Genomic DNA, 20,946 nt, shown 5'->3' with positions numbered 1-20,946 from the left:
GCGGTGGTGCAGCCACACCAGGACACAGAACCACAGTTAAGTCTGTACCATTGTCTACCCTATTTCCGTGGGATCAACACAAAACGCCCCTCCCGAATGAAAGGGCACACGTCCTCCCTTGGTTCCCCAGTGCAGGGGCATGATTTAAAATTTATTGTCGGCTGTTATGCGGCCTCCATATTTATTTCTTATAGTCGTAGGCGGGAAATTTAAAATATATTTTCAGCTGCTATGCGGCCACCATGTTTATTTATTTTTGTCTGCATTGGAAAAAAACAAATAATTTCTTCTGCTAGGAAGTATCTAGAACAGCCAACTTTGAAAATAAAATAACTTTAATATGACAATCGATTGCTGTAAGCCGGCATCTTGTAGCACAGCATACCAGGCAGCCATCTTGTAGCACAGCATACCAGGCAGCCATCTTTTTTTCCATTATAGTCATTGTTTTTTTAAGTTTGCATATAAAATAAAATTATTTTGACAGCCACTTCTCTATGACTATAGTAGTAGGCGCAAAATTCAAAACACACACACTAGAGGGCTGCCATGTTTATTTTTTTAGTACTAAACTAGTATAGTCATATTATGCTTAATTTGTTATGTAGCATGTCTGCCATCTTGGATACCACTATAATGAAAAAAGCTGTACGCATTACCTATGTTTATAGCAATATTTATGTGAGAGACATTGGCGAGAATAACGGTGTCGTGGGAGGGGGGCATTTGACGTCGACCCAAGTTTCTATCTAGATACCGCAGCCCGTTATGCTACGCGTATGCCTTCTCCTGCCCTGTGTCGGAGTGTGCCATATTGTGCAGTGCAGTGCAGCTATGGCAGGGGGGAGAAGACTCGCACGTCAGGGGGGCCAACGGCCGAAGAGGAATTTCCTTTGAAAAGACTCTGAGTTCGTGTAAATAATCGTATTAATTAATAATTGTAATAGTTCTGTAAATATTTTTTTAAATTGTTTTTTATTGTGTGTTTATTAATATTGAAGGATTTGTGTTAACCATTGTTTACTAGGTGACCGCCTCACTGTCTCCGCCTGCGACACATCAGGGGCAGCACAGGACGCGAGGGAGGGGGGAGAAAGTTAGTCGCGTGTGGAGGGGCAGTCGCCGACAGGCCTTCACGGCGGACAGATTTGCCACGCAGGACGCCGAGGCAGGCAGCGCGTAAGTGGACGCCGGCATTGTGACGTGGGGACTGGCTACGGATTTCCAGACTAATGGGGACAGTGCCCTGGTCTGGGAGCGAGCTCGGTCGGGCAGCTTCGTTAGCTCAATAGGTAAAGCAGCAGGCACGGGCCAATCGCGGCACGCAGACAGCGACAGGATAGACTGCGAATTACCGGCACGTTAGCGTGGGACGGGGAGAGGCCAATGATAGGACCGCAAGATTTACCAAGGAACAGTTATCTCTCTTTCCCGCTTAGTTTGTACATATATGGGTTTAGAGTTAGATTTTCAGTGTTGTATATAGTTTGTGCAGGACAGTATGTCAGTGGTGGATTATGTGAACAATACTTGCGTTGCCGTGCAAAGCTTCAGACTGTCGCAGGCGGAGCCGGGCCAGCCCCATGTAAAGAGTCTCTGTGCGAATGAAACAAACATTCTGCTAACACAAGCTATGAATAATTACGTATTCGAGCTGGTTCCTCCCGGGCCAATCTGTACGAACTCTCCTCTACCTAGAGCAGCTGGGCAGCCAGGCATAAATCAATGAGGGAGGGACACAGCATGGCAACGTCAGTGTATTTAATGTACAGTGTGTGTGCTCATTAAAACAATGCCTACAATACATCGCTTATTATTCTGTAGGATTAGTAGTGTCCCAGGGGGTCTATAACCCCGGGGGTGACTTTGTCCACACTTGCCGTCAGCCGCGGTCTCGTGTTCGAGATCGGGCGCAGGTCCTAGCGGGTTGGCTGGCTTTTTTAGCGTTTTCTGCTCCGGGAGGGCGCCAGGCTAGCTCGGTGTCTAACCGTGTGATGGTCGTGGGTTCGTTGCCCCAGCGTGGTCCGCTAGAACCGTCTGCGGTGGTGAATTTTGTTTCCTGATTGGGTTGTTTAAGTTAATTGACATACACTGTTTGGTTTTTCTACGGGTCGCACGTCGCGCACGGGGGGTGCGGGGTGGACTTTTTATTGTTCACGATTGACACTGGTTCATTACATTGGGCGCGAGGTTTACTCGGCGGTACATGACTGCCAATGGGGCGTCGGAACACGTAGAAGTTTTGATTACACTATGATTACAATTACACTTGATAAAATGGCACTCTGTGGTGCTTTTAAGTACACGGTTACACTGCACACGTTATTTGAGCGGGGCACCTGCGTGCCTCTACGTGCGTTTACTTAAGTCCTCACGCCAGTTGCAGTCGAGGGAGAGCGTTCAATTAGCATCGGCTAATTTCGTAATCTGTAATTGGCGATGCGCGGGCCCACCTGTGCGGACCGCGGCTCTCTATTAAATTAAAACACGTTTAATCTTGAAGGTAGCCTGTGCCTGTGCACTAGGCGATTAAATAAAGTTCTGGGATGGCGGGAGACGGCCCGTACCGTATACTGCACGGCCCCACGTAATGCTTTGTGTGGGGCGTGTTAAATTGATGCAGCTGGGTTAGGCCCTACACCGTAAAAGGACCGGGCGCACACGGGGAGTATTAAAAAGAGGTTTTGGTTGTGACTATAATTACCAGATGGACGTTCGGTGAAACAAAGAGATGCTGGCTCCCCGTGGGACGTGCGTCCGTCCCGGTCCGCGAGTCACGCTGTACTGACGTGCAGCCCTGGCGCGAGGGGAGGGGTAAGCTCCCTGTCGCGCCAGAGTATCTAAAGTTCCGTTATTCGTAAAAATATATATAATTAACTAATTTTAAGTGGCTCTAAATTCACATAATAAAACATAATGATTAATCTAATATCTATATATGTTATAGAAATGACATTTAATAAGTTTGTCTAAAATAAGTTTGAATATTAGAGTCAAGCTGGAGACTGTCCGTTTCTTGAAAACTACTCCAGTGGCGAACGATAATGCTAATTTGGGGGTGGTTTGAATTACGTCACACGTTTCCCTACTGAAATTAGGCTGAAGGCCGCAAGGGTTGCACTCACAGCTGTTTTAGCGGAAAACTACACGTGAGTGAACCAGGCACTCCTACGTCGCACTTTATTAATTAGGGGCTTTTGTTTGTTTTTGATTACGTTATTATTGCGTGGGGAATTTTGTAGGCACGGTGAGTGCATTGCATGCGTAATTAGAAATGGTTCGCTATTCTCTACCTTGGGGCTGTGGTCCGCTCACTTGACTCGGGTGGGCCATGGCTAGGGGCGCTTTCCGTTAGCGGAGCCGAGTACTGGCGGGTGCAGGTCGGGCTTTGGGGTGGCCTTCGGCCGTACGATGTCACACTCTACTGCAGGCAAGTCACATAGTGATGTCATGAAGAAGAAGAAGTCATGCAGAGTTTTATCGCACCAGGAGTTGGCGCACGGGTAAACCACATGACAACTGGCGCCTTGGCATTATCACCTTTAGGTGTCTTCATAGAACATCTGTGTACACCCCTGCAGATAGACATACGAATGCGAGAGGTGACAGGGCCTTAACCAGTTCCCTACTCCTACCAATATGCCACCCTACTCTGCTCTAATTGGTTATTGTGTCATGCATCCGCAACAGAAAAAAATATATTAATTTACGTCCAATGTCTCCTGGTCCATGAACACTACTGTACTATGCAGTTGTGATTCAGTAGGATCAAAAAATAGCTGTCAAATCTTGTGCACACGACCTATGTTTTATATTTAAATTATTCTTTTTATATTTTATTTTTAATGTTACTTTGTTACACAAAAATTTCTTGGCTAAATTATCACAAATATCGCGAAATTAAAATAAGGGAAATAAGTTGTCTAAGAAATACATTAATTTTATCGGTTATTATTTATTTTATTGTTTTAGTGTATACGGTAATGGTAATAAACTTCCAAAATAATCACTTAAAACTTTGCAAAACATTATAAATATGATATCTAATATTAATCACGTACTAGTATTTATAACTATAATTCAGTAACGACAGTTGCTAATGTTGTGTATCGGATCGTCATTAGAAATTTTTTAGGGATATTTAGTATCGTTTAGTTTTTAACATGATTTTAATTTCAAGTTTGGTAAGTTGGCAAATGTAATTAAAATAGCAGAGTCTATTCAGCATAAACAAACATTTGCAAAAACCTGTCAACGTCAAGTTGTCAACTTTGATGAAGTGATAAGCAAGAGTATATACTTGTGTAGCGAGTCCGTTATCTGCAATGCTCTTTCAAACTAGCCGATACTCGCACGCAATGTCTCCCGGCCCGCGGCTCGCTCGCTCTTAACACCAGGACATGGAGTCGGTGGCGGCGATCAACCTGGAGGAAGGGGTGTCGCACCTGCGCTCCTTGAAGGGCCTGCAGCCGTTCCGTTTCGGCGTGGTGAGCTGCAACTTCCTGTACCACTGCGCCATCATCACGGTGGCGCTGGTGATCGTGGTGGTGCTGGCGCTCGAGTGCAAGGACTACGTGCGCTCGCTGCTGCTGTGGCTGGAAGGCCAGCAGCACTGGGTCACGTGCTCGCTGTTCCTCGTGCTGTTCACGCTGGTCGCGTTTCCCTTCCTCTGGGGCTACACGTTCCTGCTCGTGTCGTCGGGCTACCTGTTCGGCGTGTTGCGCGGCCTGCCCACCGTCGTGGTGACGGCTAACCTCGGCGTGGCCATCGCGCACTCGGCCATGCGCGCGTTCGGCGCCAGCCTGCCCGTGGCGCGCCTCGCCGCCAACAGCAAGGTGAGCGCCGTGCTGGCCGTCATCTCGGACCCGCGCGCCTTCAAGGTGGCGGTGTGCGCGCGCCTCGTGCCCATCCCCTTCGGGCTGCAGAACGCAGTGTTCGCGGTGAGTCCCATAGCCACACTAACTGTATCAACATATCATATTGAAGAGCTGTGCATGGAGGCCTCAGGCAGGGGACCGCCAGGTTTGTACTAGACTGCAAACCTCTGAAGGCCCCAGTAGCGGATCCAGAGGGGGGGCTAAGGGGCTCAAGCCCCCTCCAAAAGCATTTGGGTCTACTATTGTTTTAGTGTTTGCCTTGATAAAGCCTTGCCTCAGCTGGGTCAAGCCCCTCCCAAACCAAAATCCTGGATCCGCCACTGGAAGGCCCCCACGCACGATCAGTAACGGTGCTCAGTTAAAAACAAACAGTCCGAACTGAAGCCTCTCCACACACAGTCTTGTGGTTGTTGTTGCTGTTGGATGTATCTTTTTGTCATAGAATATGGAAAAAACTTTGCATGCTGCAGTTGCAGTTGCAGTTGCAGTTGCACTTTTAGTTAGACAAAGGAAAAAACAACCAAAGAGTATAAAAAAATACATCTGCCACTAGCTGATGGACCGATTGTTTGGACTGACAGTTTGGACTGGCGAGAAAGTGTTCCCACACATGGCAGTTTGGACTGAGTGCTCTCCAGCTTACAGTCCGATTTGCTGGAAAGCCATCAGTGCCGACATGTCAGTCACTGTCCTTGCTCACACATAGCAGTTCCGACTGATGGGTCTGAAATGACAGTTCGGGCTAAAAGTGTGTGGGGGGGCCTTTAGCCACTATTACAGTGTTTGTGAAGTATGATTGGGGGGGAAGGTTGATGTGATGCCTCAGCCTATATTGTAATCATTGTATAGCTTGAACCTAGAATTAACTACACTGCACGAGCTTAAAAGTTTAAACCTAGAATTTAGTAGGCCTACCTATAACATGAACCTAAGATTGACTAGACAGTGTTAGCTTGGAGCTAATATTCACTACAAAATACCATTCCTACCTAATTTTCAACATAACTGTTGAAGTTCAACCTGAAGGTTATGCAATTATCTTTGTACATATGGTACCTATTTTAGTTTCTCCTTCAATCTAAGAAAATAGTAGGGAGAGATTAAAATGTTTGAAAACATTGTTTTTTTACATAGAATTATCTTATATGTATTGTTGGTTGTAGGTAACTAGATACACTGACGTTGCCAGCTCTATCCTAAGCACTCTGTCCTGACTAGGAGATATAACGGACTTAGTCGTTCTCTATCAAACTGTATTAATGGGTGGGATAACTACATCTTTTTGCATCCATCTGAATAGGTAATTTTGATTTGAGCTTATGACTAAAGTCACTGCCCACAAATATTACCAGTTTGTTAAGAGTTATGTACCAGGTAGTTGAGAGAAGTTACACCTCTTCTTTAAGCTCTAATTGAACGTCCTGTGATAAAAATGGTTTTGTCACTGAAACATGACTTTTTTTGTATGTGTCCGAATAGTTAAGTGAGACTTTGTATAGAAAGTAAAATTAACTTATTTATGTTAGTGAAAGTTTGAGAATTACGTGAGATTTACGCATGTGTCACTGGGCCTACAGAAATGGTGAGTTTGCAGTCGGTCGGAGGAACACTGGTAGTATATTTTAAGTGAGGTTTCCAGGAATGACTGACTATATTTTAACCTGCTGTTGGTACAGTTCAGTATGCTGGAAATCACTGACAGTTAAAAGTCACTACAGTTTTGGCTTCCGAGGGAACTTAGGGCGTTGGTTGCGGGTAGGTACAGTGTGTACGGGAGCAGATTTTGTCCATGTCTGTTGTTGTCGTGGAGAGGCGTGACGGAGTGAGCGCTGGCCCCTGTGTTGAACACAGCTGAGCAGCATCGGCACGAAGCCCTACCTGGTGGCCTCCTTCCTGGGCCTCTTGCCGGCGCAGGTGATCAACGTGTACCTGGGCAGCACGCTGCGCTCCATGGAGGAGGTGCTGAGCAACAAGGCCAACGCCATCACGGGCGCCGTCGTGTTCCTCCAGGTGAGCCAACCCGGTCACACGCACACCGTCACTTTCGCTTGACTCTACAGTTCCACTATTTCATTTTAATATTACCATTAATAATATATGTTCCTAAATAATAAGTGTTCATTAGAATTTTCCATAGAGAACATACAACATTCTGCTGGGATGTGCATTCAAGTGTGTGTCATCGATAGGGACTGGAAAAATTCGCGGGTTCAATGACCTGTAGGATGAACTCCATAGTTCTACGTACACTCGGTCAAATGCCACCCACTCATTGGCTGCTGTCTTGTGAGACGTCCCAACGTAGCAGCCTGTGATTCAATAAAGCTTTGGTTGGGTGTTTCTCATTGGCTCAGAGTGATCCAGGTGAGTTGTGAGCCAATAGCAGAGGCAGCACTGAGGTATAACTATTTGTATTTTAGCCTACCGTGAAATTTTCCGGTCTCTAATTATTAGTAGTTATTTTTTTATGAACGATAGATAACTAAGTTACCAAAACGAATAAAGAAATGTTTTTATCGGTTTTATACAAAGGATTTTAATCAGATATTTTGTTTGACCCAATAGAAAAGATAGGATATCGAACAAATCCAAATTTTCTCAAGCAACAGGAATATACCTTTTTAAGGAATTCTTCTTTACATCAATCGAGTTATATAGCAGTCTATTTATGATTCCACGAGTTTGACAATAAATGTTGTTTGAAATTTGGGGAACAACCAAACGAAAAGGATTAATAAGTGAAAACGGGATAAGCAGAATACAACCAAATACTTAACCTCCTTTAACCATAAATTCTTTTTTTTTTTTTAACTGTTGTCCGTTTACTTTACATATGGAAGCCTCCAGGGCATAGCGGTGTAAGTCAACAAATTTAAATATTACAGATTTTTTAACATTTTGTATTTGAGTGCATGGAAATATCATAAAGCACTTAAACGTTAATTTTATTGATAGGGACTGGAAAAATTCGCGCGGATTCAATGACCTCCAGGATAGACTCCACGATCCTGTGCATACTCGGGCAAACTTCACCTGTTCATTGGCTACTGACTTGTGAGGCGTCTCAATTGGGGGACTCGTGATTCGATATTGCTTTGACTGAGGGTCTATAATTGACCCACAGTCCTCCATATTAACAGTGAACCAATAGCAGAAGATGCATAAAAGTATAATTATTTGCATTTTAGCATATCGCGAAATGAATCCGCGAATTATTCCGGTCTCTAGTCATCGAACAAGCACAAAAACACAAAATAGCTCAAAGTGGCGCTTACAACAATCTGGCTTTCAACCATTGATATATAGTTTTTATGAATAAAGCATAGCATGTATAAGTTTAATGATTTTGAGTTTTTAACATTGAATATTGTTTTTCTGATGTATAATATGTAATAGTACACTAAGGAACATTTCAAGAATATTGAATGTTATATTTGCAGTTTTTTGTTAGGTATATTAGATTTTAATTAAATATGTAATAAAACTTTACACTGTAAACCATAACTTGCACAAAATAAACAGTAAACTAATTTATAAAATTATAAATTTTAACTTCAAGTTATTTGCGACAGTGTGCTTGATTAAAATGAAGTTCATTGCTTAAAGGTTCACAATTTTGACTATTAAAAACTTTTTTAAAACTTTCTTGTAAAATAAATGGTAGTTCACTACGATATAATAATGAATTGATTAATACACACACACACATACTTATTTTTATTAGTGTATCAAATTATGAACACTATTACTAAATCTCAGGTTTCCTGCATGTTACGAGAATTGTTTCTATGTGTGGAGTCGCCCTGTCCTGTTGCAGATTGCAGCGGGAGTGTCCCTCATGATGTACGTGGCGATGAAGGCGCGGATAGAGCTGCGCAAGGCCCTGAACGAAGACGTGTCATCTGCCATCGCCAAGCCTCTGTGTGAAGTGTGAATACAAGCACGTAAGGATCGCGATTGCTGCAAGGGGTTGTGCTTCACACACCTCGGAGTTTGTTCCTACCTTTGACTCACTGCAGTTGCGTAGCTTAGTTTTTTTTTATTTGTGAAGTTATTGCATGATTTCGTACGTATTTAGTTTCCAACAGAAAATGTTGTGGTTGTTAATTTGTGGTTTTAAAGAAACTTCATAACTTGGCTAAAATGTTGTATCCCCACTTTACTGTGTAATTTTTGGGGAATAAACATGTTTTTGTATTGTTCAGTAAGTGGAACATTGCAGAACGTAGCCAGCTACCTAGTGCCTGATAGTATGCAATATGAAACCTGTAATTTTGGTGACATAAAAAGACTAGGAATGGGTCAGTTACAACTTTGATATTTCCACTTCTCGAAAACAAGATCGTAATTTTTTTAAAAAATTTAAATAGTTTCAATTATAAATCATTTCCAGGTGCGGCACCTGGGCCAGACAACCGTCCAGGCCCCCTCACCTAGCAGGGCCCCATGCTTAGCAGGGCCCAGTGACAAGCTGGGCTCCGAGACTAGCTGGGCTCCGCGACTTTCAGTACCTTTTATTTTTGTAAAAATTTGTGGTATTATTGTGAAAAAGGAAGGATAAAATTTTTACTAGCATGTAATTGAAAGTGCTTGTCAACACATTTTGTTTTGAAATGAGTTTTCGTGATTTCATGTAGGAAAAACTTTCATATATTGCCATGATTTCGTCGTAATTGTATTGTAATAATTTTTATAAAACCAATCAAAAGTTTATTTACTGATGTTGGTTGAGGAAGGGATATAAAAATTGTCTGAAGCCAAATCGGCTAAACCATTGTTGAAATTTATTGGCTTAAACACATGTTGTTTTAAGATTTTATTTTTTATATTTTCTAGGGCGTGGTCCCTGTTCAAGCTCCTCTCGAGAACATCAGGACCTGCACAAGTGCATGGTCTAGGGCCCCACTGTTAAGTTCCAACTATACCCGCCCATATCTGAGATGACAAAGGACACCCTACCTTTAGGGCGTCAGATAGGAATTGGTTGAAGCCTACTGCTGTATTTAGTACCTACTATATGTGTCTAAATGATTTAACAGTAAGTTATTTTAGTTTTTCAAATGAATTTCATGAAAGTTATATAATTTGTAGTTCTGAAGAAGAGCCTCTTTTCTGAAGGGAAAAAAAACCTTAAATATTTATTAACTTTCTTTTTAAACTTCCTGACATGTTTCCCAGTAATTTTTTATAAGTGTATGTGATACTTTAAGTAGTTTACCTCTTTAATGTGTGGTTGGGATAAGTATATGTACTAAAAATACTGTGATATCGTGAAAAGGGTCAGCTGGATTTGTTTAGCTATATTGATAATACTTAAAAATAATGTGGATTGTTAGTTGGTTAAGTTTGCTCAATTGAAAATAGTACTTTAAAGTAATGTTAATGATTGGTTAGGATTGGTTATTTACATAAAAAGAAAAGAACATTAAAATCATTACGAATTACCAATTGAAAATATCCCTAAGTAACTTCCTAACCAACCATCCTTAGAAGTTTAAAGTTTTTTTTTTTAATGTTGCTAAGATGCTAACTGAACCAAATGTTAACACCATTTCACAGTAGTTTTTTATGTAGCAACCTAACCACCTGTTCACACAATTTCACATTCTTTTAATGTATCCACCCTAACCACTAATTGATTTGGTAAAACTACTTTAAGTTTCAAAGTGCCCTCCAAGATAATAATTTTAAAGGATGTTAGAAAGTAAAGTAAAGTTTAAAAAAAAAAACATTTTAGTATTTTTTTTATTTTTATGAAATTATTATTGTTATTATTATTTTTTCTTTCAAAATTACCAAAACTTGTCAAGTTGCAATTCATAGAGTACATATATATTACAAATTTTAAGGGAGTGAAAGGCAAAGATGAACATTTGATACAGAATTTTATAACTAACGTAAGTTTTTTACACAGATTTTTACATCTTTTTATGTTGTAAGTACTGATTTTTTGCATAGCTTTTGCCTTATTTTAACACCACTTTTGGTCAATTTTATTTACCATTTTCTGGGTGTCTAACTATGGTTTAAACATATTTTAAATATATTAATTTGCACTGTTGTTGCTTGCTGCCCCATTGAAATAAACGTATGTATAAATTAATTTTTTTTCACAAGTAAAGAGAAAGTATTATTCCTTTACCATAAACTCATTATTGTTTTATCAGCTAGCAAGTTCATTCAAATTCCCAAGGAAATATTCCAATTCCTAATTTACAGCTTATTTAAAGAAAACAGGAAAAAAAAATTGTTGCTAAGCACACAAAAGTTGTACTATATGTATAAGGATTTAAAAAAAGTCTCTATAACCAAGTAATTTATTTATTTTATTTATAGTATAAATACTTCCATTGAAATGATGAGTAAAAATTGTTATTAAAAGTTTAAGCAGATGTAGATGTTTCTCTAGCATATAATTTTTTTTTGTGCACATTGATCTGACTGCTATGAGGCAAAGTTGCTTTTTATTTATTTTCTCAATATATTTTTTATAATTTGTTTCAAAATGTTTCTCTATCATATAAATTTTTTGTGCATATTTATCTGTTTGCTATGAACAGGCACGTAGGAAGCAAATATTTAATGGGGGGGCAAAGGAGAGTATCATTATAAGTGGTGGATTTAACAAAGGGGGTGTCCGGGGGCTCTCCCCCGGTAGAAAAAAAATTGTATTCTAAGCAGCAAAATGGTGCTATTTAAGCATCTTTCGTACATAAAAATAGAATGTACTACTAGCAGAAATTTTAACTTTTTTTTATAATAAATTTACTTAAGGCTTGGCATCACAAAACAGTGTTCACTTTTCAGTTTTCGCCTCGTAGAATTCATTTTAAAGGCAATTTGTTGAATTTTCCCACTGCACAGAGTACATAAATTACAAGCACCTTCAAATTTAGTCCCCAGGTATTATCAAGTTATCTAGAGCTGTAGAAAAGGCAAAGATGTATTTATAATTAAAAATATGTTTGACTAATTGCATCATTATTACATGACGGTGGTTGAAGATTAATATTTGTAGCGTGAGGTAATATATTTTGCTAACTATCTATAGTTATAGTTACAAGGAAAGGTCTATACATCAACCAAATCTGAATTAAGGCTCCAAAGTTTTGAAAATTTACTATTCGTTCTGTTTTTTATTGAAAGGAGTACTAGAAAGTATTTACACTGTATTCAGAAAGGTCAAAATATTTTTTTTAGCATTTAAAATTAAAAAAAGTCACAAAAATAAATTTTTCGATAAATGCAGTTCAACTTTAAAAAAATAAAAAATAAAAAGATGGAAGAAAGCTTTTTGCAATAACACTCATATCATTTTATTCAGGAAAGTCGAAATTTTATTTTGGTATTAAAAATTAAAAAAAATCAATATACGTATTATTTTTTTTACTGTCATACTCCCCTTAAGAATAAGTTTAAAATGCGAACCCCACAGAATAGGCGAGTGAAGATGCTTAAAAATAACTAGTCCATTGAAAAGTTACATTTGGAGTTGCGTTTTTTAGAGGACGCAATTTTATTTTTTTGATGTGTAGGGGGGTCAGTGTAAAGCTAAAACCAAGTTTGTGGGGTCGCCACCCTTGTCCCACGGCCGCCATCTTGAAAATAGGGGTTGAAATGGTTTTTACTATATATCTCTTAAACTATTTATTTTATAAAAAAAAAGTTAACATTTTTTGTTGCAAATTAAATTCTCTACAACTTTGGTCCAGTAACTTTTTGTCATAGAACTATAAATAAAAAAGTTATAAGCGAAAATCTTCAGAAATTGGAGAAAAAAATTTATATTTTTCGATATAACTTTTTTTTTTATCATTTTACGAAAAAAATGATATCTGACCATTTTTGTAGATTGTTTTTTGAGGAACAATTTTTATTCGCATCATATTTTTCATTAAGTCAATAGCTAAGGTTTTACAGCGCTCCGAAGTGAGTACTATTTTTCAGTACTCTTAACTATACCTATATTATACGTGTGTACTAATAATATGTCATCAGTTATTGTTTTTTTTGTTATTATAACTTTTTTAATTACAAATTTTGCAATATTATTAATCATTAATTATTGACTCTTTTCCCCACCACCCACGAGGTAGAGTCTAGAGGCGCGTTTTTTTTTTACGTGGTATCCCCAATAGGCATAATCCACGGTAATTTTCTAAATTAGAACTACTCCGTCCTCAGTCGTTTCGATGGACCAGGCTGCGGCTCAGCATCTGATCGGCTTTCTGAATTAAATACCAGTGGGAGAACTGGAGAAGGAAGGGGTGTTAATGTCGGCGGTTCATCATCAAAGTCATTTTCATTTATTAATTCTGAGAGTTCCATTAAGTTGCTGCAAGTCTCTCCAGAACAATGGAAGCACACTGCAGAACATTTCAGCCCTGCTTTTCGACATCCACACATCGCTCCACAGTTTCCTTTTCATTTGCAAAAGATCAATTTTAGAAGCTCAGGGGGTGCTGGAGGTTTAGAGTTCTGCACTGGCATCAATAATTTTCCACATTTTTTCCAGCCCCAGTCTTCAGGATCATTATAATTACCAAGCCACGACTGGACCTGATGGTAGACTCGGAAAGTATGAAAGCGAGCTGTGTCTTGTGTTGGAGGAAGTGAAGATAAGTTAAATGTACTTTTTGTCACTGCCTTGACGAATTGTTTGTATCTTAGCCTGTCAAGAGAATTATCATCTTTATTACCACCATATAAAGAGATAAAAAAACGTTCACCAATTACAGTGAGCAAAGCAGGGTCAACTCTCTTGTTGAGAAACAAAGCTGTTCCACTTGCAAACTCTAAATGTTTTTCCAGGTTTTTCACAAATTTCATTTTACCGATATTGTAAGGAGCTGAAGTTGTGTCACATCCGGAAAAAGCATGAAGAAACCGTAAGTTATCCGCAATGACATTTCCGTACATAAAACCTGACGCACAATATAATTGTTCTGCTGTTCGTCCTTTTGATGGTTTTAAAAAAAATACATTTGCTTGTTCTCTGCCAAGTGCTGTGAGCAATATCAGTATGTCAATATCTTCAGCTACAATAGTAACGGTATTAAATAATGGAGATGCAGCAAGAGCAGTGCGAACGATAAGAGCGTCTGCGTCTGATTCTGCTTGGTCAACAGTGAAACCCATTTCCGAGAATACAGTTTTAAGAAGTATAATAAAGTTAGATTTGTTCTTCTCATTACCAAGAAATTTCTCTTGTGATAATGTCGGTATGGTGTTCTTGTCAAATTTTACTTCTGTCGACTGGTGTTTTTTTGTGCGGCGCAAACGTTCCCAAGACTTTGTTCCTGCGACATCAGGGTCGTCTGAGTAACCGTCAAACACAATGCTTGCAGAGAGCCCGAAGTGTTCTTGTACATATTTGACGTATTTTGTAGTTATATCCTTGGTCACTTGGTTATTTTCTACCTGAACAGTATTCTCGGTAACGGCCATCAGATTTAAAATTATTTTAAAAATCAATAATTGTTAAATCCTGTTATGGAGTGAAAAAGAGTCAATAATTAATAATTAATAATATTGCAAAATTTGTAATTAAAAAAGTTATAATAAAATAAAATAAAATAACTGATGACATATTATTAGTACACACGTATAATATAGGTATAGTTAAAAGAGTACTGAAAATTAGTACTCACTTCGGAGCGCTGTAAAACCTTAGCTATTGACTTAATGAAAAAATGATGCGAATAAAAGTTGTTCCTCAAAAAACGATCTACAAAAATGGTCAGATATCATTTTTTCATTAAATGATAAAAAAAAAAAAAAAGTTATATCGAAAAGTATAAATTTTTTTCTCAAATTTCTGAAGATTTTCGCTTATAACTTTTTTATTTATAGTTATACGACAAAACGTTACTGGACCAAAGTTGTAGAGAATTTTATTTGCAACAAAAAATGTTAACAAATTTATTTTATCAAATAAATAGTTTAAGAGATATATCGTAAAAACCATTTCAACCCCTATTTTCAAGATGGCGGCCGTGGGACAAGGGTGGCGACCCCACAAACTTGGTTTTAGCTTTACACTGACCCCCCCCCCCCCCCCCTACACATGAATAAAATAAAATTGCTTCCTCTAAAAAACGCAAGGTAAGGCCTAAAAAATGTAACATTTCAATGGACTAAACTGCAAATCTGCTTGATAAATTCTTGTTCAATGATTTGTAGATTCAAAGTAATTTTTTTATTTCTCGATGGAATAATCACGAGCGACGAGCGGAAAAAAAATAATGTAACGACATACTAAACTTTAATGTTAAATAGGTATATTATATTTGGTTTTTGGGATCATATAAAAATTCGTCTGTCTAAACTGCTCAAAAGTAATACCTGAGTTAAAGGAATCCAACTGTTCTTTAGGATCTTTGTCTTCACAGGCATCACAGCCTAATGTGCACTGCTTTTAAGGCGGTGGTTGTGATGAATTGCAGGACTGTGCAGAACGGTTGTTGAAGAAAAAGTTGATGCTTTTCTGAGTCATTGTACGCCGCAAAAATTAAAATACTGTTATAAATTTTCTCCATAAACCCTAAATGTTTTTCATCACTGCCATTCCGCACTACTCACTCACGATACTACAGATAAATAAGTTTATTTTAAACACTTCTGTAGTACGGCTCACAAAGTTTCTTAGCGCTCTGCACGCCAGGTCGTTACCGTTAGGTAGAAACGAGGCGGGGTGAATGCAAGGGTGTGAAGGTCAGGTAGACAAGGGTGGACAAAAACTGAGCGTAAGCTACTGCAACGAGCGGAAACATTTACTGGTCTTAAATCCCACAGTAATATTTCCGCTAACAGCACTGTGAAATGTGAATATTTAGAAGAAAACAAGAACAGTTGCCGTATTTATTGTGCCTGTACACTTATCGGAAAGTCTTAATTTATTTTAAGAATAAAGTAACGCACAGACTAGAAAATCCCACAAAACCACTTATCATTGCAATGAAGACAATGCCTCTTGTTCATCTGATGCAATGGCCGGGCAAAACCATCACTTTGCCCGGCCATGAAATCTTATGGCCGGGCAGTCGCCTGGGTCGTCCCCCCGGTTCCTACGCGCCTGGCTATGAAGCAAAGTTGCTGTTTATTTGTTTTCTCAATATGTATACTTTTTAGAATTTTTTTCAATGTTTTATAACTAGAGAGAAGATTATATGGTGATAGTAAAAAAACCAAAATTACAGTGAAATTGAAGTCAATGCCTACTACATACACCAAAATGCAAGGCAAAATACAAAATGCAACAAAAGTCACCCCAACTGCCTCATTTTGTGTATTAAAATAAATAATTTAGTTTAGTCCTTATTTAAAATCTTAAAATACTATTTACTAAGTAAACAAAAAAACTTAGTCTTGATATATAGTTTTTATGAATAAAGCATAGCACGTATAAGTTTAATGATTTTGAGTTTTTAACATTGAATATTGTTTTTCTGATGTATAATAATAGTATACTAAGGAACATTTCAAGAATATTGAATGCTATATTTGCACTTTTTTGTTCAACTTACACTTATCAATATATATGTGCTTGATATATACTTATTATTACAAATGATTAAAATTTTGAATGATGATAAAGACGAAATCCTTTATTTTTAATGATGAAACTTGCCTTTTTTACATCACCATAAAATCTTGACTATTTATAACTCATACAACATGGGAGTTGTACCTGTGAAGGCATTTGTATCTGTAAAACAGGGATGATAAACCCAAATAATAATGCTAAAAATTATGTTTAAGGAAATTTTTTGAATATTATAAAGTTTTCTGCTTATTACATGCTTGTGGGCCTAGACAGCCCAATGAGATGACTTGTGTCTGTTATCCCCACGTGCTGGCCTCCCTGCGAATCCTGCAGATTTGCTCCTTTGCTGTACCAAGGATGGAACTGGTCTGACTTCGTATCATAACTGTGTGTATGGAAATGTTGTGAACTAATGGCTCTCACTTGAAGTTTACTTTCCCACACAGCACAAACATTTTAGACATGTCCTTGTATCATTGTAACATTACAACATTTCATAAATGCAGTAATGCATTTTTGAAATATATCTGAAATAGTGTTGGTACCCTCTAAATTTTTTTCCAAAATGTGAGTAAAATTATTTGTGAAGCTTATAAGTGTTAACGTCTGAGCTCTATGGGTTTTGCTTACTTTCCCTTCCTACTTATAATTTTATCCCCTGCGCAGATACATTCTGTGAAATGTAGGATGTGCTAAGAGTTGTTGTATTAGTTGGAATACAAGATCATTTACTGTCTGTACAGGTAAGCAAATTTTACATTGTCACTTAAGTGTATGTTGGAAGTTGAAACCAATTACAATTTGATAGGAAATGTCCCAGAATTTTCAGAAGAAAATAATTGGGCCTGTCACGTTTAAGCATCATGTAATGTACTGGTGAAATTGTAAGGCAGCAAAAATATTGCTAGTTTAGTCCAAACAAATCTGGAATTTGCATACCATACAGCATCATACATTGCACTGTTTCCAAGTCTCGAATGGCGTTTGTGTGCTGGCCATACTTCTCTGTTCCAGTCTGCAACAGCATCTTGGACTTAACCAGAACTGAAAATGTATTGTTTCGGTTAATATCTTAATACGCCAAAGGTATTATGTAGTGGTGTTATGTTTCAACAGGAACAACTGTTAGAGATTATGTAAGACAAGATACAACAGTAGTCTTGGTATGGTACTATCCAATGCCAAATATTATTAGATGATAAATATTTAAAGCTGTTTATTGTATTGTTTCACATTAATGTACCTACTGCAGTTGACTCGTCTTTAATCTGGCATCCTACATGACTACGGCTTGGCTCGTGTGATCACTGATCAGCACCAAGTAAACCACTTATTCTGGCTGTTGAACTGGCCACCAGGAGACATCACTGCGCTGCCGAAGTTTATAGTTCGCTCAGAGTTTGTTGTTACTGTTGTATACTGTTTTAACTACTAACTGGTACAGTTTTCTTATCATTAAGTTATTTGTGGTATTCCCAGGCTACAGTATTTTAGTCATAAGATCAATGTAAATTTAACTACAGTAGAACCCTGTTACAATGTTCCTGCATATAATGTTTTCCTGCTTATAATGTCATATTTTTAAAGTCACAATATTTCCCCCATAAGGACAATGTATTTATTTCCTGCATATAATGTTCATAAATAGTGTAATTTCATGCTTATAATGTTTGCTTTCTAACATTCAATAAATAGGGAAAAAATGTTTTAAAACCAAATTATTCCAACACTCACTATAAAAAGTTTCCTTTATGTATGTTTACAATCACTGCCATACAATACATGAAGTTTGTTAAAATACAATTTTATGCAATATACTGAAGGTACACAATGTTCATAGTTACGTCTCAGTTGGCACCCTTAGTCAACTCTTCTCTTCCTTGCCATTCCAGTGGGTATTCAGATGCACCTACATAGTCTTACGATATTTAAGTTGCCAACCATTAGCGAGGGCATAACTAAAAGTATTTTCTATTGCTTACAAATAATTTTTTTTTTTTTTCATTCATACGTAGGAATCCCAAAATTAAACATTTTCAGGTGGCGAAGGAGTAGACGTTCTCACTCTTAATGTTGTCATCATGAATCGTGAGACAATTTTACAGAAAATGTGGCAGTGTATCTTTAAAGACAAACAAAATTTAACCAGGGAACAAGACGAAGTTGAAAAATTGTTGGCTTGTTTCAGAAAATTCATGTATCAAGTATACCTATGTGGTTGATCCTCTCCTCTCAATTGCACCGAGCCCTCTTGACAGAGAGCCAGCAGGGGTGGAGGAGGTCGAACTGCTGGTCTGGCCCCACGTTGGGCGCCAGAAAGTTGTGTTGGTCTCGTCTCCTCTTCTTCTCTCACCGATGTCTCTCTTGGGTGAGAGCCAGGTATCGGGTGGAGGAGAGGGTCCAACTGCTGGTCTTGCGGCAGGATCCGCAATTGGCTGGTGATGACGAATAGCTAGTGGGGGTGAGGGATGGGGGCTAGGCTATTCATTGAAAATAAATGTCGGTATTTTACACGGAACTTTTATTGACCTGAATTGTCCAAACAGTTCAATTGGTCGCCTGCGTCGGCTTTCACAACATACAGTGGATTGATACACGGTACACCCTATCGTCCAGAAAGGGGGGGGGGGGGAAGGGAGACAAATTCCCTAGGCTGAGATAGGTCCTCGGATGGCCTGACTCGCGAAGGAGGGGTGCGAGCAGCAGATAACGGATAGCCAGTCGTTCTGCTGCTCCCCCTATGATCGTCCTATGGTCAGTGGGCGGATTCCAGCCTCACTGGCCGCCAGGCCGATCAACTGACTTTCAGGTGGATGACCTCGCCTTTATATAGGGAGAAATGTGCGGGAACGAAGAAATGAAGGGAGGGGCGAACTAACTCCTCTTTGGAAGGGATGAGATGCGCGCGCACGAATCTCGCCGAAATTTCCCTGCCCTGGTGGTGGAAGTATAAACTAGATATTAATAATTAAAAAGAAAAGATAAATGTGGCATAAATAATTATATGTACATATATATCTATTCAATCCTATGTATTAAAAAGTATTTAAACTTGCTTTCACAACTTAATTAGTTAAATTTATACTATTATAAAAGATAAATACAGTTGGTAGATCGCCGGTCACAAGATGGCGTCACAATGTACATGTTAAGCTGTGGCGAAAGAAAAATATCCATTTGTATACATAACTCGTTCATATTTACTTTTATATTCTGAAGTGCATTAATATGTGTGGTTATAGCGACGTAAAAAATAAAGGGCGAAGGTGGTTGGTTGCTTTAATGAATTATTCTATTGTTCGTCGCTTTGTTTATAACCTACGACGACGTCGCACAGATTCGTCGCCGCATATTACGTGAGTAGGCCTATTGCCGAAACATTTTTCCCTAAATTGCTTCTGAACTTATTAAAACTTGTTTTGGGTTTAATTATCACGTAAAGTAACGTGATATTTAATATAGGGAGGGCGGGCACGCGTCACCTACTATCTTTGTTTTTAACATTAAAGTTGTTTACATAGCTCGAACATTGTTAAGAGCTAAATTGAGATTTCCTGCGCTCCCTTGAAAAACATTATAACAGGGTTCTACTGTTTAAACAAGTTATTATGGTTGAATCTGTACAGTTTAAAGGAATATAGAAATCTATTTTTTAAAAAAATTAAATATTGATAAGGCTATCTTTTGAATACTGAAATTTTAATACCACTGATAAAAAAAAATGTTCTCATTTAAATTACCATGAGGAACAGACATACAAACTCATATCATGACACTATAAGACCATTCGTAGTTCTGTGACACACTGTAAAATATTCTAATAAAATGTAGAATATAATTAGTTGCAATCAATACTTTCTTCTATAAATTCACAGAAAATAACTATTGTTGAAGGGTAATTTTTCCACTTAAATTTAAATTCAAAATTCAAAACTGATGAATTTGAAGTTTATTTGGTCTAATTGTGTTTTTCTTTGTAATCTACCTAACCTATCATCATTCCCCAAGATATTTATCTTTTGATATGAAAAAAATAAATAACATGTATTGATTTGGAAAACATTTTTCATGAAGAAAACATTTAAAGGGTTGAATGTTTTAACACAATATGTAATTTTTTTTATTTATTTTTATTTCTTGCACATATTATTTTGTGCCCTATGACCTATGAGACAAAAATTGGGATTTTAGGGGTAGATTTGAAGTAGGTACTCTTTGTGATTGGAATTTGAGACATTTGGAATTGGTCCCATCACTAGTAGTAACAAGGAATTTTGTCAAGTGTGATCAGAAACTGTTCTTGTGAATGTTCCATGTTGTTTTTACCCAATGTCGTGGCCTTAATAAGTATAATTATTTGTTTTAGCTTGTGTTTGTTTCTTTACGTGAGATGAATGTAGCAGCTGATTAGCAATTAGATATTTTTGACTGAAGTTGCAAAGTTACAAAGTGTGGTTTTATTATTATAATGTGTGAGTGTACAACAAATAACAGGAGACTGTATGCCAAAAAAAAAATTGTATG

General features: G+C 38.1%; 1 protein-coding gene across 2 annotated transcripts; it reads left to right on the top strand.

The window, feature by feature from the left end:
• Positions 1–4,177: 4,177 nt before the first annotated feature.
• On the top strand, positions 4,178–12,614 carry LOC134537746 (transmembrane protein 64). 2 transcript variants are annotated; one of them, XM_063378521.1, is made up of 4 exons: positions 4,178–4,940; positions 6,729–6,887; positions 8,695–8,821; positions 9,714–12,614. In XM_063378521.1, the coding sequence occupies exons 1-3, from the start codon at positions 4,401–4,403 to the stop codon at positions 8,809–8,811; spliced, it is 816 nt and encodes a 271-aa protein (XP_063234591.1). In that variant the 5' UTR covers positions 4,178–4,400; the 3' UTR covers positions 8,812–8,821; positions 9,714–12,614. The 2 variants fall into 2 exon arrangements, with proteins under 2 accessions (XP_063234591.1, XP_063234586.1); XM_063378516.1 differs by having other exon boundaries at positions 4,196–4,940; positions 9,271–12,614.
• The last annotated feature ends 8,332 nt before the right edge of the window (positions 12,615–20,946 follow it).

This window comes from Bacillus rossius, chromosome 1 (genome assembly GCF_032445375.1).
Source record: "Bacillus rossius redtenbacheri isolate Brsri chromosome 1, Brsri_v3, whole genome shotgun sequence".
Lineage (NCBI taxonomy): Eukaryota > Metazoa > Arthropoda > Insecta > Phasmatodea > Bacillidae > Bacillus > Bacillus rossius.
The sequence above is the reverse complement of the archived record's forward strand: the minus strand, read 5'-3'. Positions and strand labels throughout refer to the sequence as shown.

Coding starts and splice junctions, on each gene's coding strand:
- LOC134537746 (XM_063378521.1), top strand. CDS start 4,401: ATGGAGTCGGTGGCGGCGATCAACCTGGAGGAAGGGGTGTCGCACCTG. Junction 4,941..6,728: donor TGCAGAACGCAGTGTTCGCG/GTGAGTCCCATA, acceptor TGTTGAACACAG/CTGAGCAGCATCGGCACGAA. Junction 6,888..8,694: donor GCGCCGTCGTGTTCCTCCAG/GTGAGCCAACCC, acceptor GTCCTGTTGCAG/ATTGCAGCGGGAGTGTCCCT.